General features: G+C 39.9%; 1 protein-coding gene across 1 annotated transcript in view; it reads left to right on the top strand.

Annotated features, from left to right (window-relative positions):
- The first annotated feature begins 499 nt into the window (after nt 1-499).
- cd276 (CD276 molecule) overlaps nt 500-27,926 on the top strand; it is a 68,927-nt gene continuing 41,500 nt past the window's right edge. The window contains exons 1-4 of the mRNA XM_040011243.1: nt 500-767; nt 5,602-5,697; nt 16,390-16,740; nt 18,504-18,800. Of these exons, the coding sequence (XP_039867177.1) occupies nt 5,652-5,697; nt 16,390-16,740; nt 18,504-18,800 (694 nt within the window). The 5' untranslated portion in view covers nt 500-767; nt 5,602-5,651. The remainder of the gene's footprint in view (nt 768-5,601; nt 5,698-16,389; nt 16,741-18,503; nt 18,801-27,926) is intronic.

Raw genomic sequence — 27,926 nt, forward strand, 5'->3', positions numbered from 1 at the left:
TCATACTTTTGACACAACCCCTATCTGACAACAGACACTGTTTGTAGCTCTTCACATTCTGCCACAGACGCCCAGTGCACTAGCACTGCTGAACCATAATTTCCTGTTTAGGCGGCACACGGATGGTGCCAGTGTGTGGGGGGCTTTTTTCAGTGGCGTTGTTTTGAAATTGCAATCAAATTGCAAGCATCCAAAAAATGATTTACAATAATTTGTGTTATCCCCGGGTGAAAACAAAAATTTGCCAAGCACAATACAATTCATTCTTTCGTTATTTGTGTGTGTGTTTTTATTTTATTTATTTATTAACCTATTAATTAAAAAATTGTACATTTTACCACATTAGGGCCACCATACCTTTTAGGACCATACGATCTGCACACACTTGGACTTGGAAGTACTCAGTCAAACCATGTATTTATCCTGAAATACTGTAACGTGGCAAGAAAAGTCGATGAGTTCACGGAAAAAAGGTACGACACTAAATGGTTAACTGGGGGATGGGGGTCAGCATGACATCACTGCTGGACGAAGCAGCAAGGAGTGGTTTCTGTGAAGAGCTCCCCGTCCCAAATCAATGGAACATACCCAAACACTCAGGAAAAACGCCCTCTAGTTTTATCCAGCGTCAAAACAAAGTGTTATAGCCGTGCTTTGCTCTAAGAGGAATGAACTGCTCTGGAAAATCACGCCGCCAGCGCTGAACAGAGAAAAGAGTCGCCTCCGCTGGAGGGTTGGTGGTTTTCAAGTTTCTCCCTCTTGTCATGGTAAGCATTTATACATAGTGTTTGGGGGCAAAGGCACCAGCTAACCGGCATGTTTTGTTTGTATCATAGTGAAAAAGCTAACGGGAAACTTAGGTTATTTTAAAAGACGAGCAACAGCTGGGGAGAAGGGAAACTCCACGAAGTCGGACCAGGGAGGCGCTATGGCTGACTTAAACAGGCTTAGTCTGCTCTGTTCACCGGATCTAGAAACACGTCTGGTACAGATGTTTGTAGCTTACCTTTTAAACAAGTCGTGGGCCTACTAAGCTAGACAGTATACTCTATCAAAAATGGAGCTAAAAAGCTCATATTTATGAATTAAACGGACTGCGCCCTCGTTTGATAGAAAGTGAGCATTGCATTTAACGGTAGTTCCAAATAAAGTAACATTCATAAAGAAGCTGCTTACTACTGCAATATCTTCCTCCAGTTTCCTCATATTTTCTTTCTTTGTGTTTTTGATTGAGCTGTGGCGATGGAGGCCCGTGTTATATTACAGTTACTAGATTCAAACAAACTACATGTGGGGTAAATAGTACCCTGGTAGTACTAAAAAGTCCTACCAGACTGATAATTTGATATATCTAACCTAAAAAAAATCACACAAACAAGCTATGCAGGCTAAAGGTTTGAATATTAAGAACACATATACTTTATTTACTTTGAATACAGTTTAACACCCCTGTTATAAATTTAAATAAAGGCTAAAGTTTTTTTGTGTGAGGTCTCTTTACACTCAAATATTTCCTCCATTAACTGTTATAACTGTTAACTGCTGTTTCAGCCGCTGTTCTGCTTCAGTACAGATCTCTTATGTGATTTTTATGAGACTTGTATGTGTTTACTTTTGTAAACTAGAACCAAATCAGACAAATCAAATCTCAATATGTGGGGGATAAAAATGCTTGCACGCATAAAGTGGCAAACCAGGTTATCCTAGATTACATTGGTCACCAATCTGTACTCTAAGACATATTGGGGCTTCATATTTCTACCATAGAAAGACAAGGCTTTCTCCTAATCTTTGCTTCTTAATGCAAAACTTGAAGGATAAGTTTTTCTCTAGAGTGAACTTCTTGGATGTCACAGCAGGATGACAGTCAGGAAAGTGAGGTTGCAAGTCGGCATATTTGCTCTTTAAAGAAAACAAGCTTAGAAGGTTGGAAGCCACAGGAATGGTGCAAAGACGATGTTGCCTGCCGTCATCCTGCAATTGTCACTTGATTGTGCAGCTGCGCTTAGCAGGCAGGTAGATCTACCCGTAGGAAGCAGGAAGATGTAGAATTTATCATTCAGGATATTTCTCTATGAAAACTGATCACTGGAAAAAAAAGCGAAGAGCTGGCTAGGGGATGAGCTTATTTAGTCTTTTTTTACAGGTGCGCTACCTTCTTTTAGTTCTTGTTTTGCTTCCCCATGCCAATCCACATGCAGCATATATCAAGAATGCCATAAGATAAAAGTTACTCTAAACTTTGCAGATTACCAAGAGCCAAATATTGATTCATACAGATGTATACCCCTGCCTCATAGCCGTCACTAAATTACATGTTGAACACTAGTATGAGACTCAAGGTGGCGCTGTAGTGAAAACTGTAAATTCGGCATTCAGTAGTAAAAGTCAAACTTTTATACAGCTCCTTAGCCATAAGCCCTTTTTTAAAGTTTAAGATATGCTTTTCAGTTCGATGAGCGAATTATATATTATATTATACTTTTATTAAGTAATGCTGTGAATGATTTGACTAAAGGAATCCAGTCATTCCTAAGAGGACTCAGGTAAAATCTAGCTACTGCCTCTATATAAATTTCAGGGGCTCTCTTTTTGTCTTTAAGGTTAAAAAAAAATGTCAGTATTGTGAGTGAGGTGAATGATGGTCCAGATGATTTGAGGAGCTTGGTAACGATGCTTTATGCCAATCAGACATTTGAGTCAGAAAGGTGAGTCAAGATTTAATATCTTGGATTCAAGAGTGTAGTTGTAAAGAAAGAGGACCACTATAACTGAGATTACTTGAAAGAATAGAGTGATGGTACAATGAGCAGGGCAAAATTGTTCATCTTAATGTTCTGTGACATCTCAAGAATCATTTCCCTTTCCCCTGACCTCAATAAGAACTTTAATAGTCCTTAACATATAGTGTCAAAATGATATAAAAGGGCAATTATGACTCAAAAGCTTACAACTAATCACTAAGAGAAATTTGAGCTTTTTTTCGCTGTCAAGCAAGCTTTTGAACCCCTTTCTTTTTTTCATTTATATGGTCTTATGACAGTGCTGTCAATTAACCATTATAATACCATGAAAATAATTTAAATGTCAAAACCTGAATAAAAAGCTGGCAGTACTTTTTATATATTGATGTAAGATGGTAATGGATAATATTCAACTGCAACTTCCTACAGTTAAGCTTTATTGTATTCTTATATAAAGTTTGTGACATGCAAGTTTAGTTAACTAAATCTTAAATTGAAAAAGGAAAGAAATAAAAGCTGGTAAGGGGTCAGCAATGTGACTCATTCAGTAAAATCTGTTTGATGGCTTCCTGATGTCTGGGCTGCACAGACTGAGTCAGACTGTGGTTTGGTGTGTTGGCAGACTACAGTTCATGCTACCATTAAGAATATATTTAGGTAAAGCTGGAAAAATGCTGGCTACAATACACATCTGCTCTTTTATTCAATGAATATTTGTTCTCATTGTTGAGTCTCGCTGCTGTGAAGAATTCAGTGTCTCTAAGGTTAGAGAAATTCACATTGTGATACAGAAAGTCTAGAGTGGAGAGCAGAGCTGTTGTGGAAAATGCGATGAAACGGCACTCCGGCCCACATCCTCTCTGCTGAAGCCATAAATGGAAACTCATGGAAAAAGCTTTGGCTAAGCCATGAGGTGGAGCTACATGATGAAATGATTCATAGCACTAAAACAAAACATTTGATCCATCAGCTGTTTTCCCATTTTGAGATGTGTTTGCACATGCAAAACATAACGCAAAATTTCCAGAACTTGTAGATTTGTATGATCCACCAGAAACTTTTATCACTTGTGGTGAGTGGTAGGGCGTTGCCCAGCTTACAGTCATACCTGCATTTTCAGGGTTTTCATCAAAGCAGTGAATCACACTCAGTGATTGCTATAAATCCTGGATAATCCTCATTCATGTGGTATAAAAGAAAAAAACAAAGCCCTGAGCTAATTTTCTGTGTTTTCAAAGAAGTTGCATCGAGGTAGGACTACCCGGATGTGGCAAAAACAGTGAGGATTATTTTGGTCAGTAATTATCTAGGTTATTTAAATACACCAACGTTAACTTTAAAGGGTGTCTTTTTACAAGTGATTTTTTCGATCTTTAAAAACTTTGGAGTGAACTTTTAATGAAAAAAGCGAGGGATACTGCGGGAAACAGAGTCATTTGGCCCCTGCCAGCCCACAGTCTCTACTGGGATGTCAGCGGGTGCAGAAAGGGGCAACAAAAGGCAGATTCGCATTGCTCAGGAGAGCTACACGATAGCCAGAGAGAAAGAGATGGAGAGCTGAGGTCAACAACTGATGCTGTGGTCGTACGCCTCCAAAACCAGACCAAATGAGAGACCATGGGAGACGAAAGCAGCTGCAGGCAACCGTTAAGGATCCTTCCACAGTTTCACCTACAGAAGCCTTTTGTGACTTTTGCTCCTTCTACCTAGATGTTTTTAACTCGAAGCAATGGGAGTTATCTACAGAATGTACAGTTGTGGTTAGAAGTTTACGTATACTTATCATGGGCACACATTTTTTTAAGTAATTAAAGATGCATGCTGTGCAATCATTTCACTCTGGAAAAAGAATTGGTTCAACAAAATCATTAAAAGCCCCAAATAACCCTTATATTCATGCCCATGATAAGCACATGTCAACTTCTGACCACAAACATATATGAAAAGTTCAGTTTTCCTTGTCCAATTAAGTTATATATTTTTTTAAATAATTGACCGTTTTTTGTTATTAACATTGTTAACAATGTGAGAATTACTCACGCATGTAGTATTATAATCCACAAAATACCAGTTTTCTTTCTTCTTTAATAGCCAAAATATTGTTCATCAATATTGTTTATCTCAAGAAAGCATTACCTAGAGATTGTGTGTACAATAGTTGCAAAATGTAACAAAAAATGTAACAAAGTGTTGCTTTCTAACATCTGTGTGTTTGTGTGTTTTTTACACTGTTTTACACCACTAGTTCATATTCTGTGGTTGTATCACAGTGACTTTCTTTCTTTGGGGAAAAAACAATAGTCTTCAGTTTTATCCAAGATGCAAAATCAGGGTTTTGTCTCAGCAAATACAGATACAAATAATGACCTTTACCAATCTAGCTGAGATAAGTATCTTATAAATATTTCATGCATGGGAGAGTGGAGGTAGACAAGGAGGAGATAGTTTTGTCTGGCTGTACTTAGTCCTCACAAAGTGTTTCCCTCTGGGGAGTGGAGAGAATGATTTGGCTGTTTCCTGTCAACTTTGAAAGTCCCCATTTGTCATCACAGCTTTACTCGCTCTGAAAAGAAAGAAGCTTTCAGCAGGCCAGAGAAAGGACTGTCTTAGTCACCTTCACGTGTAACTTAGTTTGTCAGTAAAGTTTGTAAATGACAAAATTAATTTGAGATTTTCATATAGCACATATTGTCTTCTCATCTCAAATTCTCTCCACTTGGGAGAACAAGCTAAAGAACGCCAAGACACATTAGTATAAGGCAACCCGTCTGGTTTCAGTAATCCTCCAATCAGCTCATCACCTTATGTTGCTATACTATTGTGTTGTTGTTATGTCTGTGTTTTCTTTCCTCCGCAGCGCTGTGTCTGAAGAAGTTGACCTGCACTTTGAATCCATCCCTAAAGACCATGCTGTCCCTCCTGCTGTCCGCAGTGCTGGCTGTCCAAGCGATGGGTGGGTGTTGCTGCTCCCTCTGCCCTGCTATTAGATTTGAGTGACTGCGGTGGGAAATGTCATCGCTTGTTAAACAATACACCCTGCAGGGCCTATTAGTCTTTTGCCTTCAAAAGCTTCACTGGGGAAAAAACAACCGTTCAAATGAGGCTACTCCCAAAAAATAATGTGCCAATAGTTTAAAAGTTATAAACTGTCCCTGTTTAAACCCACATCAACTGAAATGAGTTGTCAGAGAGCAAATTCCTATTTAAACAGATGTCTGGCTAAAGGAGAAAAGGGATGTTTTTCACAGTAATTCTTTTGAGTTTAGTTTTAAAGGGTTACAACTTCATCATATGAGGGTGTTTTGTATTTTCTTTATAATTCAGCTTGTAAAAGAGAACAGCTTTGACCTTTTCCACGCATGTGAGGAGTGGCGAGAGCTCTGGGCATAGGTAAGGTGCGCTGTGAAAAATGCTAGAAGTTGAGTTTTCCTGCCTTGACTCAAGAAGGGTGATGAGGAAGTCATCGTATTATATTTATAACACTGGGAAGCAGGGTGCTGGTGGTTGATGTTGCAACTGAGGATGCATGACTCGCATACTCAAAAGTTTCACTTCAGTAGAAATGACGCTCAAAGAAAACTTGTCATCATAAAAAAGAAACAAATAGCCTGGGCTGACGTGATGGTATCTCATGACAGTAAATAAAAGAAGGGAATGGCATATGCCGAAAGAAGTATCAACAGTGCATATATTTCAACATCAGCCCTTTCTCAGTTGGTGTGTGGCTGATGCCATGTAAATTTAAATCACATATTGAGTACCATTCTTCTATATTAATATATAGCCTGAAGAAGAAGGACAAAATCAGTTCGCAAATCCTCAAAGTTCACAAAGAACTTTTATCGTCCAAAACGCCATCATTTAAAGAGCTTTTTTTGCCTTTTCTGCTCTCCGGTTGAGCTGACACAACCTCCTATCGGCCATCAGTGGCACATTACAATTTTGACTCAGTGGACCTAAGTGTCTTCAGTGGTTCATTAGGGACCCATTCTCTCCCAGCACAAATGGGCCTGCGGCCTGCTCATTACTGGCTGTGTAGCATCCACTGCCTAACTCGCTTCCCTCAGTGGGAGGGAGGAGGAGGAGGTGTCAGGGACTGATGGAGCTCTTTAACTCACGGGTAATGGGCTATATTGTAGCTCACACAATGATTCACTTTCTGCTAACTGGAGCACTAAGTGAATTAGTTGGAGTCTAGTTTGATACTACAGTCTGCCTATGTAACACCGTATCATATTACAAAAGTCTCATATTTTGTGGACATTATTTAAACTATTATTATCACCACTTCCTGTAGCTTTAGAGAGCTTCTGCTGGCACACACAGAAACCTACAGACTTGTGCATTTAACTGAGCATCTATTTATATGTGTGGACGGCTGTGCTGATATGATCCAGGGTCTCCGAGGTCTCTAACTCCCTCGCTGGGATTACTTGCTGTAATCTTTGTTGTACTCAACCATGTCATTTCTTGATAATTCCTGCAAGTTCCCATATCAGCAGACGTGATTTTACTTTGTGGGCTTTGCCAAAACACTTTGTGAGAATGGTATGTTTTGGGGTAAAAAAAAAGAAAAAGAAATAAGGCATATGACAGCACTGTCATCCCAGCATAGTAACTTTGTCTCTGTAGCTCCCAGCTGTATCCTGACTCAGGAGTCAGATGATGGATTATTCTCAGTAAAATCTCTCCCTGATGTTACTCATACAGCACTGCACAGCTGTTGCCTCCAGAGCTAGGATGAGCCTTGTCTGTAGGTGGATGTTGTTTTTCTCTATTTAGGAAGCAGGAGAGAGAAAAGATTGCCACCCTGCTCAGAATTGGCTTTGACCCCTGACCTTAAGTGTTACTTAATTTTTTTTAACACACTCATTATAATGTATTGTGGTTACAGGTGTCTGCAAAATGCAAAATAAATTGCAGATCTGTGTACAGTAATGCCTGAGCCACAACAGTTAGCTGAGTACAGTAACAGTCTTGGCTTGCAGCACACCGCAGTGTCAGCCTGTTGCAGAGCTAACAGGGGGCTGTCTAGCTAATTGCTTGTTGTTGTCATACTCTGTGTTCAGTTAGCACAGTCACTGGGCTGCCAGAGCTCGCTGTGGGCAGCTCTTAGAAACCAAACAATGAAAGAGAATCGCATCCATGCAAATGTAGAATTGAAAACCAGACACGATTTTTACTCTCAGTGATGGCAACTGTAAGGTAATTCAAATTAACTAGCATAATTGGATAGATTGCATCTGGTAAAGTAGTCACCAGGCACAGATTATGGCAGGGCCCCAGAGCGTGAAAATAGCCCGCTCATGCCTTCATCTCTAGTGTACTTTTTAAAGGTCTGCTAACTATGAATACCCTCTTCCTTCCCTCCTTTTCTCTTCACAGCAATTGATTCTGCAGAGAGGGGACACTTTAGCCTGTGCACAAATTCAATTTAGGGTTATTACCCTGTATCAGTGATGTTTTTGCTAATTTGATTGTGTCCAGTAAAGTATCCTTTTAAAAACAATCGAGGACAGGCTCAACAAAGATTGGTTTCGCTGCAGTGCATACATAATGACGAGTCTCTGTTGGCTTGCCTCTGTCTCACTGTTTCCCAGCTCTTCTTTTCTTACAGTGCACTTATTGAAACAGAGTGCATTACCCAACAAGCACCTCATGATTATTTCAACAAGTCTTAAAAATGCTGGCTTGTGGATCGTTAAAAAATTGATACAGGTAATATGCCGAGATTGCAGTTCTGGAGGGGAAGAGAGGCCTGAAGCCATATGTGGGCCTGCTGTGTGTCTAGTAGGCTTTGATGAATGTGTTGAACGGATGCTGATCTGTGCTTGGGAAGTGTCACAGCTACTACTGGCTTGCTGCGAAAGCATCCCAGCAGCTGACAGAGGGAGACCCCTGCTTGCCTGGTGTTGCGTCTGACACACGGCGGTGGTGACGTCGGGTGCTGTGGGGATAAAACTCTGCCTCTGTCTTTTGTCGTGATGTGTCGGGTTGTTTCATGTTCAACTCCAACAACAAACACCCATCAAACTGAATTTGCATGCATGATCTGCATTGTTTAGTTACATTTTTTGGTCTGAAAAAAAAAAAACCCAACCACAATTGTGAGATATGTACAAGAAACTTCTTCTTTGGTAGATGTTGCACATTATAAATACTACAGCAAAATCTACTTCATAGTACATTTTAAGGTCTCATTACAATTATTGTAATGAGGAGCCAATTTTGAGTTTCAGTTTCTTGGCTAACTTCGTGACATTTGAATCCCTTTCAGATACCTCGTAGTGACAAATATTTGAAATTATAGCCTTCCCCTACTTTAGATTAATTTTCAGCTTCTTCAGCCACTGTTGGCGTTACTAAAACATTTGAAGAGTATGAGAAATTATCAGCTCTAGATTCATCATCAAATAACAGTTCTTACTAACAATTTGTGACCTAGTGGAGCATTAACAAGTAAATGAATTAGTTTTTCACCTTTTGTAATTGGAAACAAACTGCAGCACTTGTTTTTGTTAGGCTTTAAATATTAGAAATCATGTTCACTTTACTAATATCTGACCCCATGACCCTACTGCTACCTTCAGGCGCTCTCATGTACACCATCTCTTCACTAGTTTTTCTGTCTCCTGTTCATCAAAGGCTCTCTGTCCCTCCAGCTTGTAAGCCAGAGGCTTGCCTTTATCTGTCCACTGTTCTTTAGCCAACACCATCTGACTGCCGAAATCCGTTAACGAGTTATTGACGGGATATGAGATGACATACTTCTATGAAGAAAGAAAGGCAGAAAAAACACAGGTAGAGAACAAGAGATGAATGAGAAAAAGGAAAATAGAGCAATGATAATTCCTGTTGTGATTTATGATATTTTTTTTGAGAATAAGCTCTCGGTCCTCAGTGATTCCTATCCATATCATACTTACTATGCACATGCTCCCATCACTCAGTTAATGTTTTCCAAATGCATTTTTTTTTTTTTTTTTCAAATAGGAGTGTTATGGACATGCACATCTGCTCTGACACCATGAAATCAAAAGCTAGTGTTCCCCTCAGACTTATACAGGGATTGGTAATATCATAAGAGTAATCGGTATGAAAGGGCTTGCAGATCCTTTGAGCAAAATCCTTTGATGTTCAGGTAGAGCGTAATGTGTAGAATAGAAATGTGCTGAGCTACAGTTACATTCATCAACAGAGGGGGGCACTGTTGTAAAAGCATTTTTCTCCTGCGTCTCTCCCTGCCCAACCAAAACCCACTGTCGGTGCAGTCTGTTAGTATTGCACCTTACGTACCGGTTTGCTTTGCTGTGTCAATATTGCCCCAGCAATTTCCCCTCCAGTGCTTGTGCTTGATGTTCCTTATGTATTAAATCATATTAGCACTTGTTGTATTATGTTTCAGCAGGGCTGTACGTTTTAAACATGCACTTACTGTGTTAAACACTCATTGTGCAAATAGCTCCATTCCCTGTTAGTGAATTGATGCCATTATTAGCTTTATGAAGTGAGACAGAATGGAATGAAATTAACTCTAATTGGAGTAAAGACACTTTTTTGTAGTGCTAAAAAATGATTATTGAACTGAGTGTTAAAATTTTTTTTTTTTTTTTGTAGTGGACATTGATGATAAAGACTGGAGGTATCTTTGTAGATTACTGCAGAAACTCCTGATTGAGTGTGTGTGTGTGTGTGTGTGTGTGTGTGTGTGTGTGTGTGTGTGTGTGTGTGTGTGTGTCAAGGACAGTGCAAGGGGCCCAGGTAGTGATGTAGCACTGTGTATACATGTGTGTGTTTGTGTCTGTGGCTGATGGAACCTCTCTGCTCCAGAGCAACTTTGTAACAGTGTCTCCATTGTAGTGTCAGGGTACCTCATGTCCAAATCCTCTGACAGTGTGATGCTGTGGAGCTGTCAGCAGTCATACAGGTGTGGAATATCAATGTGCTGTCTGGCCTTTGGGTGTCTGTTTCTGCATGAAGTTGTGTCTCTGTCTCTATATGTGTATATGTCAGTAGGATTGTGTTTATGGACCTGGATTTTGTTTAAAATTGCATTCATACAGATAACACTGATACTTTTCATCAATACTAACACTTTATGTAGCCTTTCCCTTTTCCAACAAAGCATAGTAGTGATCTACTGCAATATACACATTTGTACAGCACTTGTTACTCCTACTGCACAATACTGTTTGTGCAAAACCTTTCAGCTCTTTGAAAGACAGCAGGAATGACATAACCATCTTTTTAAAAAAATAAAAGAAAATCTTGTAGTAACATCCATGCAGAACTGACCCTTTTTGGCATCAGCACAGTTTGTTTTTCCAAGCATTTTTTTCCAGAAGGGATCAGATTTTGCAACGATCAACAGTTTGATTAAACTTAGGACCACTGGAACATGATGTGACTCTGAGAAGGCTAGAGATTAAAGCTAGGTGGCGTGGAGGCTGAGCAGGTGGCTCATATGCCGTAAGGCTGTTGCAGATGCCTGGGTTTGAATCTGTCAAGAGCCATTTTCTGTGTCTTTCCTTTGCTCTCTTTCTAAGCTTTCTGCTCATAATAAAAGCTAAAACACCCCAAAGAATACTTAAAGCTGATCAAAAGAGTGAATGCAGCCTTTGAGACATAGTGTATTGTTGCTATTGGAGACTTTTCTCAAGTTTTCACTAATATATTAGTTTATTTAAGTATCAAAAATTCCTCCATTTGTAGATTTGAAATCTAGTTGTAAAGAGATTTCATGTCAGTTAGATTACAGTTGTGATGTGATTCACAGCAGGTAATAACAATCAACAACAATGCAAGATAAGAGTGTTATTGTCCAGGTCTTCATCTGTACTTCAGTATGTTCCAGAAAGAACATATGGTAGTAGCTTGTCCCTTGCACTCTTGCTCTACTTAAATTTTTGTTTACCTTTGTTTGTTGAAAAAGGCTTGGTTTTTATTTTAATTCTGCAGTACTATGATCTAGCAGCAGAAAACTAATGGATGCTTCGCTTTAGACCAGTAACCACTACCTAACTTGCCTCTTCTTCCTTCTCCCTGGTTGTATTCTGTATTGGTGCATGCTTGTCTGCAACAGGATATTCTTCTCATTTTTGCACCTTTTTAAACTGTCCTTGTCCCACACACATGTCCAAGCTCATTTGTAAGTCTGTCTTATCCTTTTCTCTCTTGCTGTATAGTGTATGTGCATGGTCTTGTTTGCAGCTGAATGTGCTTGTACATTTTATCCCTTTTGTTGACTCACTTTTGGAGCTGTGGGATAAAAAAAAAAGTTGATGTTGAAATTAGTAAATTGCATGACGCATGTGAAGCATGTGAGTGAGTGACAGGACATCTTTCCAGTTTTTTTTTTTTTTTTTTTTTTTTTTAATATATTTGGTTTTGAGAGTTTTACTTTAAATATTGCAAATTGTCTCTAATACAACTTTTTTTGTCTGCTGTTTGGGCTGGACAGCTTGCCACAGTACAAAGCTGCCACAAGTATAAAGCTAACTCAAGCTCAATGGCACTATACTTTCCCTTCTTTCATGATATATAAAGCTGGTAGTATAAATTGTACATAGTCAGTTTTTTTTTATTCACTCTATACAAGGAGTAAGGAGTATTTTCTGGTTTCACTAATGGCACAGCAGACTCTATTACTATATCAGTGCCCTGGAAACATGGCTTTCCAATACTAGTTACTCATTCCACCGTTTAAGTATACTTGGTTAAGAGGCTCTTTCTTGTTTCTTCTTATCTAATCTTCATATATCTGGTTATTTCTAACGTTAATCATTTAATCCAGGTGTTGTTTGTACAGTTACATATACAGAAGTACGTAAGTACATCAAGGTTAAAAATAATTTGTTGAAAATTACACAAACTCAGCGACTGATTTTGTTTAACTGTAAATCCAGCACATAACATAACACAGTAATTGAGGTGTGCACATCAGACTTGTCGAAATGAAAGCCTATCGTAATAACTAGATTGACTGTTGAAGGCCTACAGTCACAGCTCGGTAATCCAACGCGAACACATACTGCATCTGTAAATGCATGTGGGTGAACACATGCACACTCACCTGTCGGTATCTGTCAGTTTGATGCGAGGCATCTGTGGGTTTTATTTACCAACAGACTTGTGCTTTACCCTGTGAGCAGCCCCAGTATAACAGTTCAGATTCACCTTTGCTGTCTTCTTGCATATCACACTGTCTCTCAGTCTCACAGTCAGCCTCCAAGATCATCTCATGTGCCTAGTGAGCATGCTGTTCACTATATGAAAAACTCTGGGTAGAAGAAACCCCAGTAGCACCCATACCTTGCATGTCTCAGGAAAGCAGGATGGAAGGAGGTGTTGATAGTGACAAGGTAGTGGGTAGTCTTGAAAGTAGAGTGGAGAGCAGTGTTAAGATCACTTGCAGCCTTTTCTAGCCAGCCCTGTGCCTTGCTGCTAAGCGGGGCCCGTTGCCAGTGCTCGCAAAGGCTGTAATGAGTTTATTTCATGTCGGCTGTGAAAGTGCCCGTCTCTGTCTCGCAGGCACTCAAACAGAGCTGAGACCCATAAACACAAAGTGCAGTGTGTAAATCCCCACAGCCTGACATCTCCCAGCCTGCCCTCTATGGCTTCTGAGCATCTCTTTATCGAGAGAGAGAAGGGAGAGGTGAGATCCTCACTTACCCTCTGAGAAGACATGAATAGCCTGGAGACAATGTGCAGGGCAGCTTCCTCATGGAAGACCACAAGCACTGCACTCTTTATCTTCTCCTGCTTATGCTTGTCTCTGCTCAGAAAGCGTGTTTTTTTTTTTTTTTTTGTGTCGGTAGCAGACCTCTGTGGAAACATATCAAAAAGTCAACTGTTGTACAGAAGATGATGTTTGTTGTGCAGCAGTGTTCCAAAAAGGTACAGCATGCTAGTGTAAAGTTGCATTCTCTTGGGGATGTTGTCTTTATGCTATATGAGTTGATTTCATTTAATGCATACAGCTTTATAAACCAAAGATTATGTAGCCACAGGTGAATAAAAACCCCCATAACAAAACAACAATTTTGTGCTTTTGTATATGTTTTACATGCATTGCTACCATTATATTCCAAATGATTTTTTTAGGGGGCGATCCAATATCTCTTTTTTCCTATTTAAATATATGTTGTGTTTCTGCTGTTTTTACTTAAACGTATAAATGATTTTGGTTGAAAGCAGCAGCAGATCAAAAACCGCGTGTGCTCATTCGCTTTGGCTTGTGGTGCTTCACCTCTGACGAATAGGACATCAGATGTGCATTTTCCATGACGTCAGCCGGCCTAGCTTGCCCTCCTCTCCTGTCCAATCCCCTCCCCTTGATGCAATGCAAAATTCCCCCCTTGTGTTCTCTTTCCAAACCCAAGTCGGTGTCTCTACACAAGGTCCCTGTGTAGAGCTGTGTCCTCACAGGGCCTTGGAGTGAGTGGTAGGTCACTGCTTAAAGAAGCAGTGAATGAAAGAGGTGGGAAGAGGTGAAGATGTAGAATGAGAGAGGGGAGTTTCTCTCTCTCTCTCTCTCTCTCTTCTCTGACATGGCTCTGGTCCGGGTTGAGGGATTAGTGTGTGAGGCTCCACCACAGCCTCTTCCTTGGCTTGTTTCCAGATATTATCTTTAAGTGTGAGCTCAACACCAGCCTCTCTTTCTTATTCCCCTCTTCCCTTCCCCCTTCGTGTACGAACTCAGTGGTGTGAGTCATCCCAGGCTGCTCGGGGAGTGATTTAATTGCTCTCTCTCCTCCTCCCTCAACATGCATGTCTCGTAGAGGCCGTCACTGACCCTCTACTTATACAAAAAATACCATCAACCTGTTCATTGCCACAAAGGTTGGACTGTCTTCTAAGACAGTGCCAATACAAACTCTAGAAATTTGCTCAGTTATCCCCATTGGTGGCAATAGAATGCCACCTGCTTCTGCCACGCTTTGGTGTGATAACTCTTCTGTATTGTGTAGCCATGCTGAGTGAATGTGTGCACAGTATAGGGAGATAGAAAACACCCACAACAACAGTAGAGCTTTTGTAATCACAGAAAAAAAGCCTCCTGCCATTTTCACCTTGAGGATAAGAGAATTGTTGTGACTGACACTTTGTTGGTGCAGACACTCTGAGGTAATACCAACTCATTAACCTATGACACAGATATGATGGTCTTCTGTAAGAGAAACAGTTTTGTGCTTTTGCTTTTATGTTACTGTTTTTGCTTCATGCAGCGTGTCCTTCACTGTAACTTTTTTACTTAAGTAAAAACACAGAAACCTCATTGTGTTTTCAGTTTTAGCCATTTATATGCAGTTGTATTCTGCATACAAGAGATTCTACTAGCATAAATTGACGCTTTTTTCCTGTCCTCATCTGCAGTTGAGAGGTAATCCAGTAGGTGGCACTGTTCCTGCAGAGGAGCAGGGTATTGGGGGGTGTAATGTGGAGGCCACCTTGCTGGGATTGGCTGAATGTGATTGAAAATAGGTCTGCCTTGACTTAGCAATATCCATCCATATATGAACCCTCTCAGATGAAAGACTTGTTTGTTGTTAATAGGCAAAGTAATTACTGCACCTCTGCAGCAGTCAAATATCCTTCATAGCAAAGTGATTCAACATTGACATTGGCTGTGAGATAGACAGAGCTCAAAAAGGGGTGCTGAGGCTAAAATGACGCTGTGATTATAACAATTAGAGAGCCTGAGCATAGAGTGTATTGCTCCAGGGGCCGACTGGCTTTTTTCTCTCCTATGATGCTGATGAGTGTCTCAGAGTTGTATAACAGCAGACAGGGATCAATGGAGAATGCTGACTCTTGAGAATACCATGGATGTACTTTAGACTGCCTGCAATGGCTACTAATCCACAATGATTATGCTGTGTCTTTGCGCTTGGCCTAGTCTAGACAGACAAAATGCTTACATACAGATGCACAGCCTCTGAGTACGAAGCACAGTCACTTTTTAGTCTCCGAAAACACACGTTCAATAGTTTTTCTGCATTTATGTTCCACCACTATCACCACCAAAGTCTTTTTAGATTTAACTAACATTTAACCTAAAGCTATACTGATGTTGTTGCTTCCGTTGCTGAGTTACAGCACACTGAGCCATCGCCAGGAGGCAAGGCCTATAGGAACACAAACAAAGTCCTAATGCTTACCTCCAGATCTCCACTCTTCATCCCCCTCTCGCCTTCATCTCGTCTCGCCTATTCTATGCTACTGTGCTGCCCAAAGTGGATGTTTCAGTCACAGCATACATTTCAAAATGCAGCATTGATTTCATTTTCAAAGACATTCACATTTGAGTAGGTGTCAGTCTTTCACATTTGAACACTGAATTAATACTGTGATTCAGTGAATACTTTATATTTATACTACACATGAGCCAAATAGTCTTTAATAATACTATTTATTGTTTATTTTAGGCTAGCCAAGGGACAAAGAGATGATGCTTGGCATGCATGATTGGCATAGTAAAGTCTTCTGACTACAGATGTCTGCTGGAAAAATGTCCAAAAGTATATTTAATAAATTAATTTTTTTCTGTTGCTGACAGAATACAACATTTCTTTACAATACTGGTATTTTTTTCCCAGTGTTTTCTTTTTATTTATACTCATGTAATGCTTGTTCTTTCTTATAGCTGTGTTGGAACTGAATGTCCCAGAGCAGCCAGTTGTGGCGTTGCACTCCAGTGATGTGGTACTCAACTGCTCCTTTAACCACACCAACCCCTTCAACCTGTCCGATCTGAGTGTCTTCTGGCAGTTGACAGACACACAACGCAGTGTGCATAGGTACTTGGAGGGACACGACCAGCTGGCAGAACAGGCAGAGAGATTCGCCAACCGTACCAGACTGTTTCCCAACCAGCTGGGCCTGGGCAATGCTTCACTCCTACTAAGCAGGGTGGTGGTGGCTGATGAAGGCAGCTATACCTGCTTTGTGAGGGTGCAGGACTTTGGCAGCGCTGCTTTGCTGCTGCAGGTGGCTGGTAAGTCAAGCTGTGATGTCTGTGACACATTAAAGTGCACAAAATATGAAAAGTGTTTTTCAAGATCGATAAATGCTATATTCTACATTCGTGGTGTAATGGAATCATAATTTCCGTAGGGATTAAAGAAGTATTCTCATTCTGATTCTGGAATTAGGCTAAAGAAATAGAGTTGCACATTTTTATGAATTCACCTTGATCTAGTATCGCTAACAACAACTACATAATGAGCATTTATGCACTAGTTAAATATAATCAATTTAACTTTCGTACAATTAACTTCTTTGGGATAAATTCCTTTCTCAAGATGTAAACAGTTTCCTCTGGGCTGTTAAGCATTGATTTTGGTCAAACATTGATTCTGTCATCATTATCTGATGACATTGATTATTAGCTGTTGTTATGGTCAATCAGCCATCGCTAACATCTTCTCTTCTGGGTAACTACACATCCCACTTTGACAGCAGGGATTCTTCTTTTTATTTGTAGTGGTACTTTGTGCCTTTCATCCCTTCTCACATTTCTGTATCCGTTGTGCCCATATGGAAAAGAAATAGTAAAAACATATATGATTTACTCATGAAAGTGGCCACTTTCATGAGTAAATCATATATAAATCATATAAGGCTTACATGATTTACTCATGAAAGTGGCCACTTTCTCATTACTTTTATATATATTTTTTTAGTAGTTACAAACATACAAGTTTCATTATATAATTTTTCAAGGGATCTTATATGTGTTTTCACTCTTGTATGCTTTTCATACAAGTTTCATACAAGACAGATAAAAACTTTATAAGATTTATATATATATTTTCCATATGGGTGAGTTTGTTTCTGTTTTATGCATCAGGCAGTGCTAATGAATGTTTCATATGTATTCTTTTTTTCCCCTCTGCCAGGGAAAGGGACAGCACTGCCTCCAACGGTGACAAATTGGTTTCATTTTATGCATTAGAATGATAGGTATTCTATTTTTAGCCAGCATTTAAAGTAACACTGCAGATTTCCTTCAGCTGCGCTGAAAGAAAATGAATGGAACTCTCAACGGAAATCTGTCAGTCAAATGGACAGCTGAGGAAGTTAGTGTGTGCCACACTATATCCGTCTTTGTATTGAGAGTCCACTTTTCAAAAAGCAGCACAAACTTATTTCATCTCGCCCTCAGCTCCACCCCATTGTTTGTTGTGCAATGATTGGTTCTGGGAATACAGCAGCCTCTTTCTTCGCCACCTCTGTACTCATGCTTCAGCTCAAGGGATTGGAAAAGCGTGATTCTAGCCGAGGCTGACGACTCACCCCTCACCTCCACCCCTCTACACTCTTTTCTGTGCCATAGGCTGAGTCGTCCCAAATCTCTCAGCATGGCAGTTTTCTCCCAGGCCTCCTCCTCACTCGCTTGCACTATATTTTTCTTTCTGGGAGTGGCTCAGTGCTTTGGGTCTCCAGAGAGAGTGGCGTTAGAGTGTAGAGATGCAGCATCAGGATGTGCCGCAGATGCTGTCTGTGGGATCTTAAGCACTGTGTTATGCTAAGCTCCCTAAATATAATTAAGAATTTAATGGGAATCATGTCAAACAGTTCCCAGGGTGACACTCACTGCAGAGAATCTAAAACTAGTGAATTCAGTATGGCTCCGCTGCTCTCTTATCCCTATTCTCACCTGTCTTTACTCATCCTAGTCCTCTTTTTTTTCTTCACTCCCTCCTTCAGTCCTAACCCATCTCTTATCTTTCTTTGTGTGCACATTTTTTTCCCCAGCACCCTATTCCAAGCCCGTGGTGACTTTAGAGCCTCAATCCAACCTGCGGCCAGGTGATGAGGTTGCCCTGACTTGTGTTTCCTATGGTGGTTATCCTGAGGGTGATGTCATATGGCAGGACGCGGGCGGGCGCAACCTGACAGAGAATATCACCACTTCAGTTGTGGCCAATGGAGAAGGGCTGTTTACCGTGACCAGTGTATTAACAGTGGTGCTGGAGCCCAACAGTACCTACAGCTGCCGACTGATCAACCCAATACTTGGAGAGGAGGGCTACATCTCCGTTACAGTCACAGGTGGGATTTATAAAAGTTTTCTCATTCATGTGGGGAGCGAACAAGCAAATTCTCATTGGTTTCCAACGTTTTTTAACGTAACCAGCTTACACTGCATTTTTTTTGTTCATTCATAAATATGTAGCATTTCTTATTAAAGTCTTGTACGCTTTTGTTAATCAATCAATGAGTTGAATTTTCTGCTGTGGATGCTTAACTTTTTTCTCCCTTTCTAAGTCACAGTAATGATATAAAGAAATGAATGAGAAATAATGAAATGTCCAATTATGGTCCAATAAGCATAACCTATCAGTTCTTGTGCATTGTTAAATTAGATCAGTGAGTTATTATTTCCCTAAGCATAGTCAAATAGCTATTCAGCAGATAATGAAAGAATGTGCAGTAAGAAGCAATTGGCCTCCCAGCAGCTGTCTGCAGGAAGCATTTGCTAACCAGGGATCAGGATGATGTGCTGTCCTCTCTTTCATTGTTTTATGTAATCTTTAGCAATATGTGTGACAGTACCTGTATGACAGGTCTAATAGTCTCCTACACCCACCCACCACCACCTACCATCCATGTCCCCCCTGCGCTGCTGGTGTATTCTGTGTGTTAAGTGCAAGGAGAGTACCGTGTAAGGTGGGCCAAGGCTGGGTCTCTAATGGGAGCAGCACTGTGTGAAATGGCTCATAAATAAGTAGAGGTGGCCTGAGCCTGCTCTCTGGGCTGAAGCTGGTGCTGGAGCTTGGGTTGTTGAGGCGGAGGTCGAGGCAGAGGTCAGGGAGTGCTGCTCCACTGGGCTGGGAAATGACTGTGCTGTCTGGAAACAGGATGGCCGATTGGCAGGACTGGATGGCTGAGGGAAGGTGGCCTTTCTAACAATTTGGTTGGCCTCTTTTAAAACAGCACAGATAACCAGTCAGAAGTACCATTGGGGGAGTAGAAAGGTATTAAAAACACGGTGTGAATGAAATACGACTGAAGGGAAGTAAAGTAATTGTTAAAATAGTCTGTGGTGGCTATTACCCTTCTCCATTTGCTGGATTGATGGACTATTTCTGGTTTTGCTGAGATAGATATAATAGTGTTATTTTCTTTCACTCTTCTGTTTCCTCTCTACAAACAAAACTCTCCCATTTTGAAAAATGTTGATGAAGCCTTCTGGGCTAGTGATTTAAAAGGTCATGCAGTTGGTCTTTTTTTTTTTTTTTTTTTCTTTTCTAGGAGAGGCAAGTCAATACTACAACAATATTTTTCTTATTTATTTGCATAGCTTTTATTAGTAATGCAGCCTGTACATGGGAATCCAGACATTTAAACGTTACAGATTTGTTCCCTGATGGTAAAGCTATTCTTATATATCATTCTACGGTTTTGGTTTTTTCCCCAAACTAAACATCAAAGAAAACCTGTGTCAAGAAACCCAATCAAAGAAGACAACAAAAACCAAAATAGTCCAAAAACGTGTCTGGCTAAAGACCGCGTTGAAACTTGTTGTAACAAAGGGAGACAACAAAAGAAGCAAATCCACAAATAAACTTGGGGAACCCTTAATTAAAGCAGTGGTGATTGCAATTTTCAGCAACTGGGTGCACATGAATAAGAGTAATTTCTCAGTAGGAGCGGCAGCACAGCTTGATGATGGCCCAAGTTGTAAGTAAACACACAGAAGATTTATAGTATTTTGTGTGTCACGATACAAGAGGGCTTGTTTGAAATGAAAATGTATTTGCATTTGTTTACAACAGCTGGTGTGTACTTAACAGTTTGTGTAATTAATTCTGACCTAGCAGAACTCTTCTGCTGGAGTAGCAGAGTGTGCCGAGCTTGAGTTGATATTGCGAATGCGCTTGCTGTATACACTTAGGAGCAGCACACCACACTCAGGCAGGGATGAATCCTATTATAAGAATGGGTGAAATCTGCTTAAAATTCTAAATGGACTATGAATGTGGAAAAAGAAAAAGAGTAAGAAATAAGAGAGTAAAGAGAGAGCGTGAGAGAGATGAGAAGAGGTAAAGTGTGAACAAGCATGTTCAAATTTCACACTCTCCCCAGTCTTTGATTGAAAAATTACAATAGTAATACAAATCTCCCCCAGGCAGAACACAAGTTTGACAAGGTTAATTTTGAGAAAATGAACCCTTTACCCAAACTGAGCCAAGCACTATGTAGTCTGGCATGAGCTACATGTTGACAGTCTGTGTAAAGTGTTCCTTAACACATACTCATACCTCTTTTCCTGTTAGTACTATTTAAACTTCTGCACCATAAACATCTTAACTTCCAACAAAACATTCACACAGCATATGCAGATATCATCAGACATCTCTGAGACTGTTTTAGCAATGCCCTGCAGAGTGTTGGTCAGCTTTTAAGCTGAGGTCCTGGAGTAGAGAATGTTTTTTGTGTTGCTGGGATATTGATAAATTTGCAGAGTGAAGCACAGATTAGGTGTGGGGAGACCCACAGGAATAGTTGGTATTAATGAACAGTTGAATGATGGAAAGGCGCAGCCTCTGTCCTCAAATGAACCGTTGCCTATTTGTTTGCCTGGACAGTGTGCCTGTGAACCTCCCTCCCTTCCCCCTTCTCTTTTCTTGATGCCGTTCACTGTCTCACACTCGCAACCTATTCTGACCACTTTGTTCTTGTCAAAAACAATTATGTTTTGGGGATCAGCAGTTTGTCTCCTATCATTTTTTTTTTTTTCTGATTTCCAGATCCTTTTCTGAATGTAGAGCTTTAGCAGTGTATCCCATCTTCTGGAGCTGTGTGATTGCTGCAGTGTGTTGTCTGATGGCTGGGTTTCAGGACTGTCACTGAACACCCCCTCCAGCACCACCCCCACTCCGTCTGCTTGCTCTCTCAATGTGAAAGGCACCATTTCCCCGGCATTGCTCTGCTGGCACAGCATTTACAGTGAAAAGTGTGCCGATGGAGATCGAGTGAGGAAAGGAAGGAGATAGAGAGATGATGTAGGGAGATAGAGGGAGCAAGGGAGGCAGAGTTAGGAGGGGTATGAAGTAGATGACAGAAAGTAAGATGGAAACAACAATGTTTGCTGAGCCCAGAGCTGTGGCATTTATGACCTGACACACTGGAGATAGACTTGCAGATGGAATGTGAGGCCATCCCACCCAGCACGGAAAATTTCCTGCTGGATTTTACTATCTTTACACATTTTTCGAGGTTTCATTGGGTAGCAGAGTTAGTTAAAGGTTAGCACTGTTGTTTTGTACACTGCCTGAACAATCATTGGGAAAATGGCTATTTTTAACCTCATCTTTTTTTTTTTTTCTTTTCTTTTTTTACATTTTCCAACTCTTAATATTTTAGCCATGATTGGGTCTTTTTCAGATTTAATTCAGTAAGTACCCTTATTTGTGTAAAGAGGAATGGAGCAGCCTCTAAGGTGATTACCACCTTATGTTAAGACTTCCATGATCATTAGGCAGCTTCACCGGCTCAACTAAAATTGCCTCAATTCCAGCACCCTACTACATTATTGTGAAAATGTTGGTGTGACCCTAAAAAAATCTAAAGTTTTGCTGTGGAGCAAAAGTATTAAAGAAAAACCCTTTTCTAGAATGTCCTCTGTCAAGTGCTCAAAGGCACTGTGTAGTGCTTTGTAGACCCTAGCTAAGGAAGCTAGGTAAAATGGCAATTTACAGTTTCTTAAGTTATTTTATACTGATCCGTGTAGGGTAATTCTTTATTGGTATTTAAATAATCCTTAATATTAGGAGCAGCTTGGTGGTACTTGATCACTTTGATGAAAGACCTAGTGTGTCTTTGATGGTAGGAGAAACTCGATTCCTCTGTGGTTCCTTCGGAGCTCAAGAGAAAACCCACACAAGCACAGCGAACATTTTAACTTCTCTGCCCTAACAGGGGTGGAAACCCAGAATCTTCTTGGTGTGAGACAATGTGCTGATGGCACAAATGGTTGGGATTGGCTTTGTTTCTGTGTGTTTTGCTTGCTTTGCAACAATCACCAATCTTCTTGCTCGTAAGCAGTACATGACATTTTTTACCATGCATGAACCCTAACCCTAACTCTAACTAATACTGACCAGCTCATAATATCTAAAGGATTGCTCAACTCATTTGGCTTTATGAAAGACTCTTATGCAAATACATGCCTGATGGTGAACATTAATGTTTTATGCCTTAACAGTTTCTTTCTGAGAGTCTTTTCTGGGCAGCCCATTCTAAAGGTACACCACAAACTTTTGCCTGCGGTGTATCCCCAAGGAGATTTTGTTACTGTATAATTGTGAAACAAATGCATTCATATTCAACCTTCGCTGGGTAAATCAAGGTTAAAATGTATTTTTAATTGCTATACAAACATTGACCTTTGTCAGGCAGACGGATTCTAACACAGGTGCTAATGGTAAGTGGGGTTTGTGAAAATATTCTGTATTCATTCCACTTAGAAGTATTATTTTACATCATTAGATGTGTGCCAGCTTGCTTCTTACAACTTTTTTCAGTCTGTGTCATTACGTTTTCAAAGCTTAATCCTGGCATCATATTGCCATCTAAATAGCCACCTGCCACTCATTCAACCCATAAAACACCCAGCTCTCTGCTGTTTCTAAGACTTTCAATGACTGTTTTCTTGGAATGTTGTCATATACGTTATTTTTTTCTCCTAGAATCCCTGAAGAAAAAATTGTGCAGCAGTTTGAAACATTAATGTATCTTAAATTGAAGTAAAAGCATTGCTGTACTCCAGTTGCTAAAGGGCTAAACAGAAAGATGCAGTATCTGCTGCTTTAAAGTTTCTCTCATTAGAGTAGCTGTTGTGGTGAAATGTAGTAATTGCAATTATTCATGACATATTTTACAAGCATGTTTGCATCTTACTTCAGTAGGATCTCTTATCAAAAGCTCTGTCCGTCAACGTTGGGGGAATATTTCGCCCCAAATCAAGGTTTTGCTTCTAGATTCCACAACAAACCACTGTGTTGGCCCTGGTTCTCTGTTGAACAAAGTCTAATTTAAATGCAATTAACAGAGCCGTCAGAGAAACAGAAAAAAAAACCAGTATAAATGAATCTGTTGTCAGCAGAGCAGCAAGCAAGCAAGTTTCTCGACTGTATTAATTAGTGTCCAGTGCACAAACAGGCCTTCTTCCGCTTGCTGAATGTATGCTCTGTGTTATCTGCAGCCCAGCTAGGGAAAACAACCCAATAGACAGATGAAGTAATGTAGGCAATCTAAAATAAATTCAGGTAGGCAGCAATGCGCCATTGTAAGCACATTAATTCCTATCAGGATTATTAACTCCAGGCCACTTGCTGCTGTCAGTGCTCTAAGACGTCCTCTTCTGGGCCTTCAGTATAGGAAATTTTATCCCTGTATTATGGCCCAGGCAATGTTATTTGTCATGGTCCCAGTACTGTTAGCAGCTCTGAGGGATTGTTGGGTTATATTCCGTTGTGGGCAGTTGCTGATCTGTGTGGTTTTGCAAAGCTTTTGGCGTTGTCAGAATGTTTTTCTTTGCTACAATTAAAAGCAACACTGACCTACAGTCAGGTTTCTGAGCTTTTGGGCAATAACACATTTGTTGTAATTGTGACTCTGGTCATCACCACAACTGATTTGAAATGAAGCAGTCGAGGTGATATAACAGTTACCCATTTTTACATTTTTCATAGGCTGAAAAATAATTGGAAACTTGACTGATATGCAGTACCGTGGCCATGTGTGACCTGGCTTTTTGTTATTTAATGACAAATTAAGGAAATAAACTGATGTGAAATTATTTCCAATTGTTCAATTTACCTTTGATAGGGCTTTCTATAAACTCTCAGTATGTTGGCCAGAGAGGTGCTACAAAAAAAGCTGTCATTGTGGCGAAAAGAAAACAGACCAATTTAGAGAGATGGCAAAAACTTTAGGAGAGGCCAAATCAACAATTTGGCACAGTCTTACAAAAAGAAGAAATACTCTTTTTCTATTTGATCAAGAAATACCCCTTTACAGACAAGTAAGGACACTTGTTTAGGCATGTCATTGTCAAGTCCACAAACAGTGCATTCATGAATGTAATGAGGGTTTACCTGTCAGTGGTAGCACTCAAGAACAGGAAGTAGACTAGACAAATGAAGCCAAGATGAACTTGTACCACCGTGATCACATGAGAATATTATGGGGATGGGAAGGAAGCATTCATAATTCAGAACATATCAAATCACCTAACAAACATGGTAAAGGTAGACTTGGCTTTGTATGTCTGCAAACGTAAATGGCTCAGCGGTGTTAACTGTTGATAGAAGCTGAAGCATTTTTGCTTCTTGGGTTAAATGTTACTAAGCTAATAGACCAGCAATTCATTATGTATATTACTTCCCTTTTTTATAGTGGTGATATAGAAAGGCAAAATTCTGAAAATTGTAAACTGTCCAAAAAGCTTAGGACCCTGGCTAGAGCATTTCTTACTACATAGGGAATTTTCCCTCTTTTATGTTCAGTATTTTATCTTCTAAGAACAGTTTCTGTCTATGTGCATTTACACACAGACTACATTAGTGAATGAATGTGTCTAGTTTCTACAAGGCTACACCTCTCAGTTTTTATTTTGGTCTTCTGTATTTAATCAAAACGGGGTCCAGCTTTGGCATTGTACCAACACAGTATGACGTTAGCCTCTGCTGCCTTCCCACAAAGTAGAGGTTGACATCTTTATGTCTGTTCCCAGCCTGGTGGAAACCTGTCTCTCTATGTCTACCCTCGCTTTTCTTTTCAGGACACTGTATTTATGATGGTAGTAAACACACAAAAGTCCTCTTTTGTTATTGATCGATTTCATTTTGATTCGGACTCATAGCATGGACTATCATTGGGACCAGTCGGGCCCTGCAGTGTACATTTCACACAGCTCCCTGTAAATCCTGTAAGAGGGATTGGTTTCGGGAGGTCTGGCATCTGTCTTGGCTTCACGATATGAAATCATATTAGTTTCAGCTTTTTAGAGTTGCTGGGAGAATAACCACCAACGAATGACTGGGCACACCTTCAAAGTTTGGTTATTTAATTATTCAGCCCATTTATTTGATGTTTAAACTCTGTACCTGATAACACTATGAATTATTGTCCTGCAAAGGATGTTTGCAACCTCAGTAAATTGCTTTGTTCTGTGCATGCAAGCAGTCCAAATTAGTGCCTGGCAACACACAAAAACCATTGTCTAGCGCTATAATGTGTTTTCAATTAGGAGTCGTTGAGAGATTTAGCTTATTCTCGGGATAGGTGACTCTTTTCTTCAATAGCTCTAGAGAGCAGTAATTGATTGCCAAGTGTGAAATGGAAGTTAAGAATGGACTGAGTGTGGCTGTGTCCCAAAGGAGAGTGGTTTTGAGCAAGCATATGCTGGACTCGCTCACCTCTCTTTGTACTGACAGCTCGACTTGAAACTACGTAAGCACCCGCTGACTCACTGCATGAAAAGAAACGCACCTATTACAGAGCCCTTTATTTCAACCCCTAGTGTCAAATATCACAGTAATAACTGTGATTAAGCCATGCTGTGGCCGTGCTCCTTATGATACCAGTTTGAATGGACAGTAGTTCAGCATGACTTACATCCCCTTCACGTCGCATTAATATCTTCCTGCTGGCTTGGAGTTTGTAGCCATGCCTGTCTCCCAATTGCCTGACAACTTGCAGCTCATTACAGACAAACTGTCCACAAGGAAGCAAACTCGCTCCACTTACCTTATTAATATTGTCAACTGTGTTTAATTTCATCACTTGGCCTTCTCATGTGTGATGCCGCAGTAAGTGCAACTCTTTGTCAGTGGCACAGACAGCTCAGTGACCCACACCACAAGAGTCTGTCATATCTATAATGTATCTGTCTCCACACTTTCAGTCAGTGACTCTCCCGGAATAAGAGTGATGCTATTTGTTGGGTTATTTTCCAAATGTGGCTGTTAGAGGGGTCAAGTGAAACCAGACAGGGTTTGGATCATTCACTGTACTATGAGTGTGTTGTGGAACCAGGAACTTCCAAGCTATGTCCAAAGGTAGCAAAATCCACTTACAACTAAAATATTGTTTGATAGTTATTTAGCTTTAAAAGTGATTTTCTGATTGGACATAGCTAGGATAAGGCTTTGTACAAAGACAAGCAGAATGGACAAAACTGCAGCCATATCTGATTTTTATTTTACAGTTCAGATATGAGAGTGGTGTCTAGGCAAGATTAATTTAATACATCTAAGCTATCTGTATCATAACAATAGTAATATACATTACTGTAAACATTTGGAATGCCAAATTTTCAAGTTTTTCATTTTATTTAATTTGGCTTGTGAAATGAAAACAAACAAAAACAAAATAAATAAGCACTGCATACATTTTCAGTGTACTATCTTTATATAAAAAAAATTAAACAGAACTCTAGCATGCTGTTTTGCTTACTACTGGTACAGTTAATTAATCATGTTCCAGTCCTTCCAACCTCTGTGGGCAACTTCTCATTTTCTCATATACAGTTAGAGGCTTAAGCTTTTGGACAGTTACATTTTCCTTTTCTCTGTCCTCCACCACATGTCAAAAACATGGATTTTGATGGTAGCCCTTAGAGGTAAAATACATTGTAACTTGAGGAAAAAACAGCAAATGCAAAAAGTGCTGCAAAAAACTCAGTGGAAGTTGAATAAAACACAACTGAAATAGACAAATGCACAGCACAAGCTAAAAAACAAAAAAAGAAAATTACAAAACAAATTGGAAGTGCTTCTGGGGACACAATAAAATCGCAGAATCGCTGCGAAAGTGACAAGCTAACAGTAAACAGCTAATTCAAATGTGTATCTACAGTATAGTATAAATCATATAATCAGAACACATTAACTTGCATCAGCACTGATGAACCCTCTGCTTCTTTTAAACGTGTCTAAGTTAAATCCATGCATGTTTTGGTTTCTTTCACAAATGTACCCGGTGCATCGCGTTATTGTGTCCCTAGAAACATTTCCACTTTGTTTTGTGATTATTATGATTATTATTATTACCATGATTATCTTTTGTGTCTTTTTTATCTATTCAAGATTTGATAGGGTTACAGCCATCTACTTTATTTCAAGCAAGCAGTTCAAAGAATACTAATGCATTAACCCTTTAAGACCT

This window comes from Simochromis diagramma, unplaced genomic scaffold, assembly GCF_900408965.1.
Source record: "Simochromis diagramma unplaced genomic scaffold, fSimDia1.1 OVJJ01000603.1, whole genome shotgun sequence".
In the NCBI taxonomy this organism is placed as follows: domain Eukaryota; kingdom Metazoa; phylum Chordata; class Actinopteri; order Cichliformes; family Cichlidae; genus Simochromis; species Simochromis diagramma.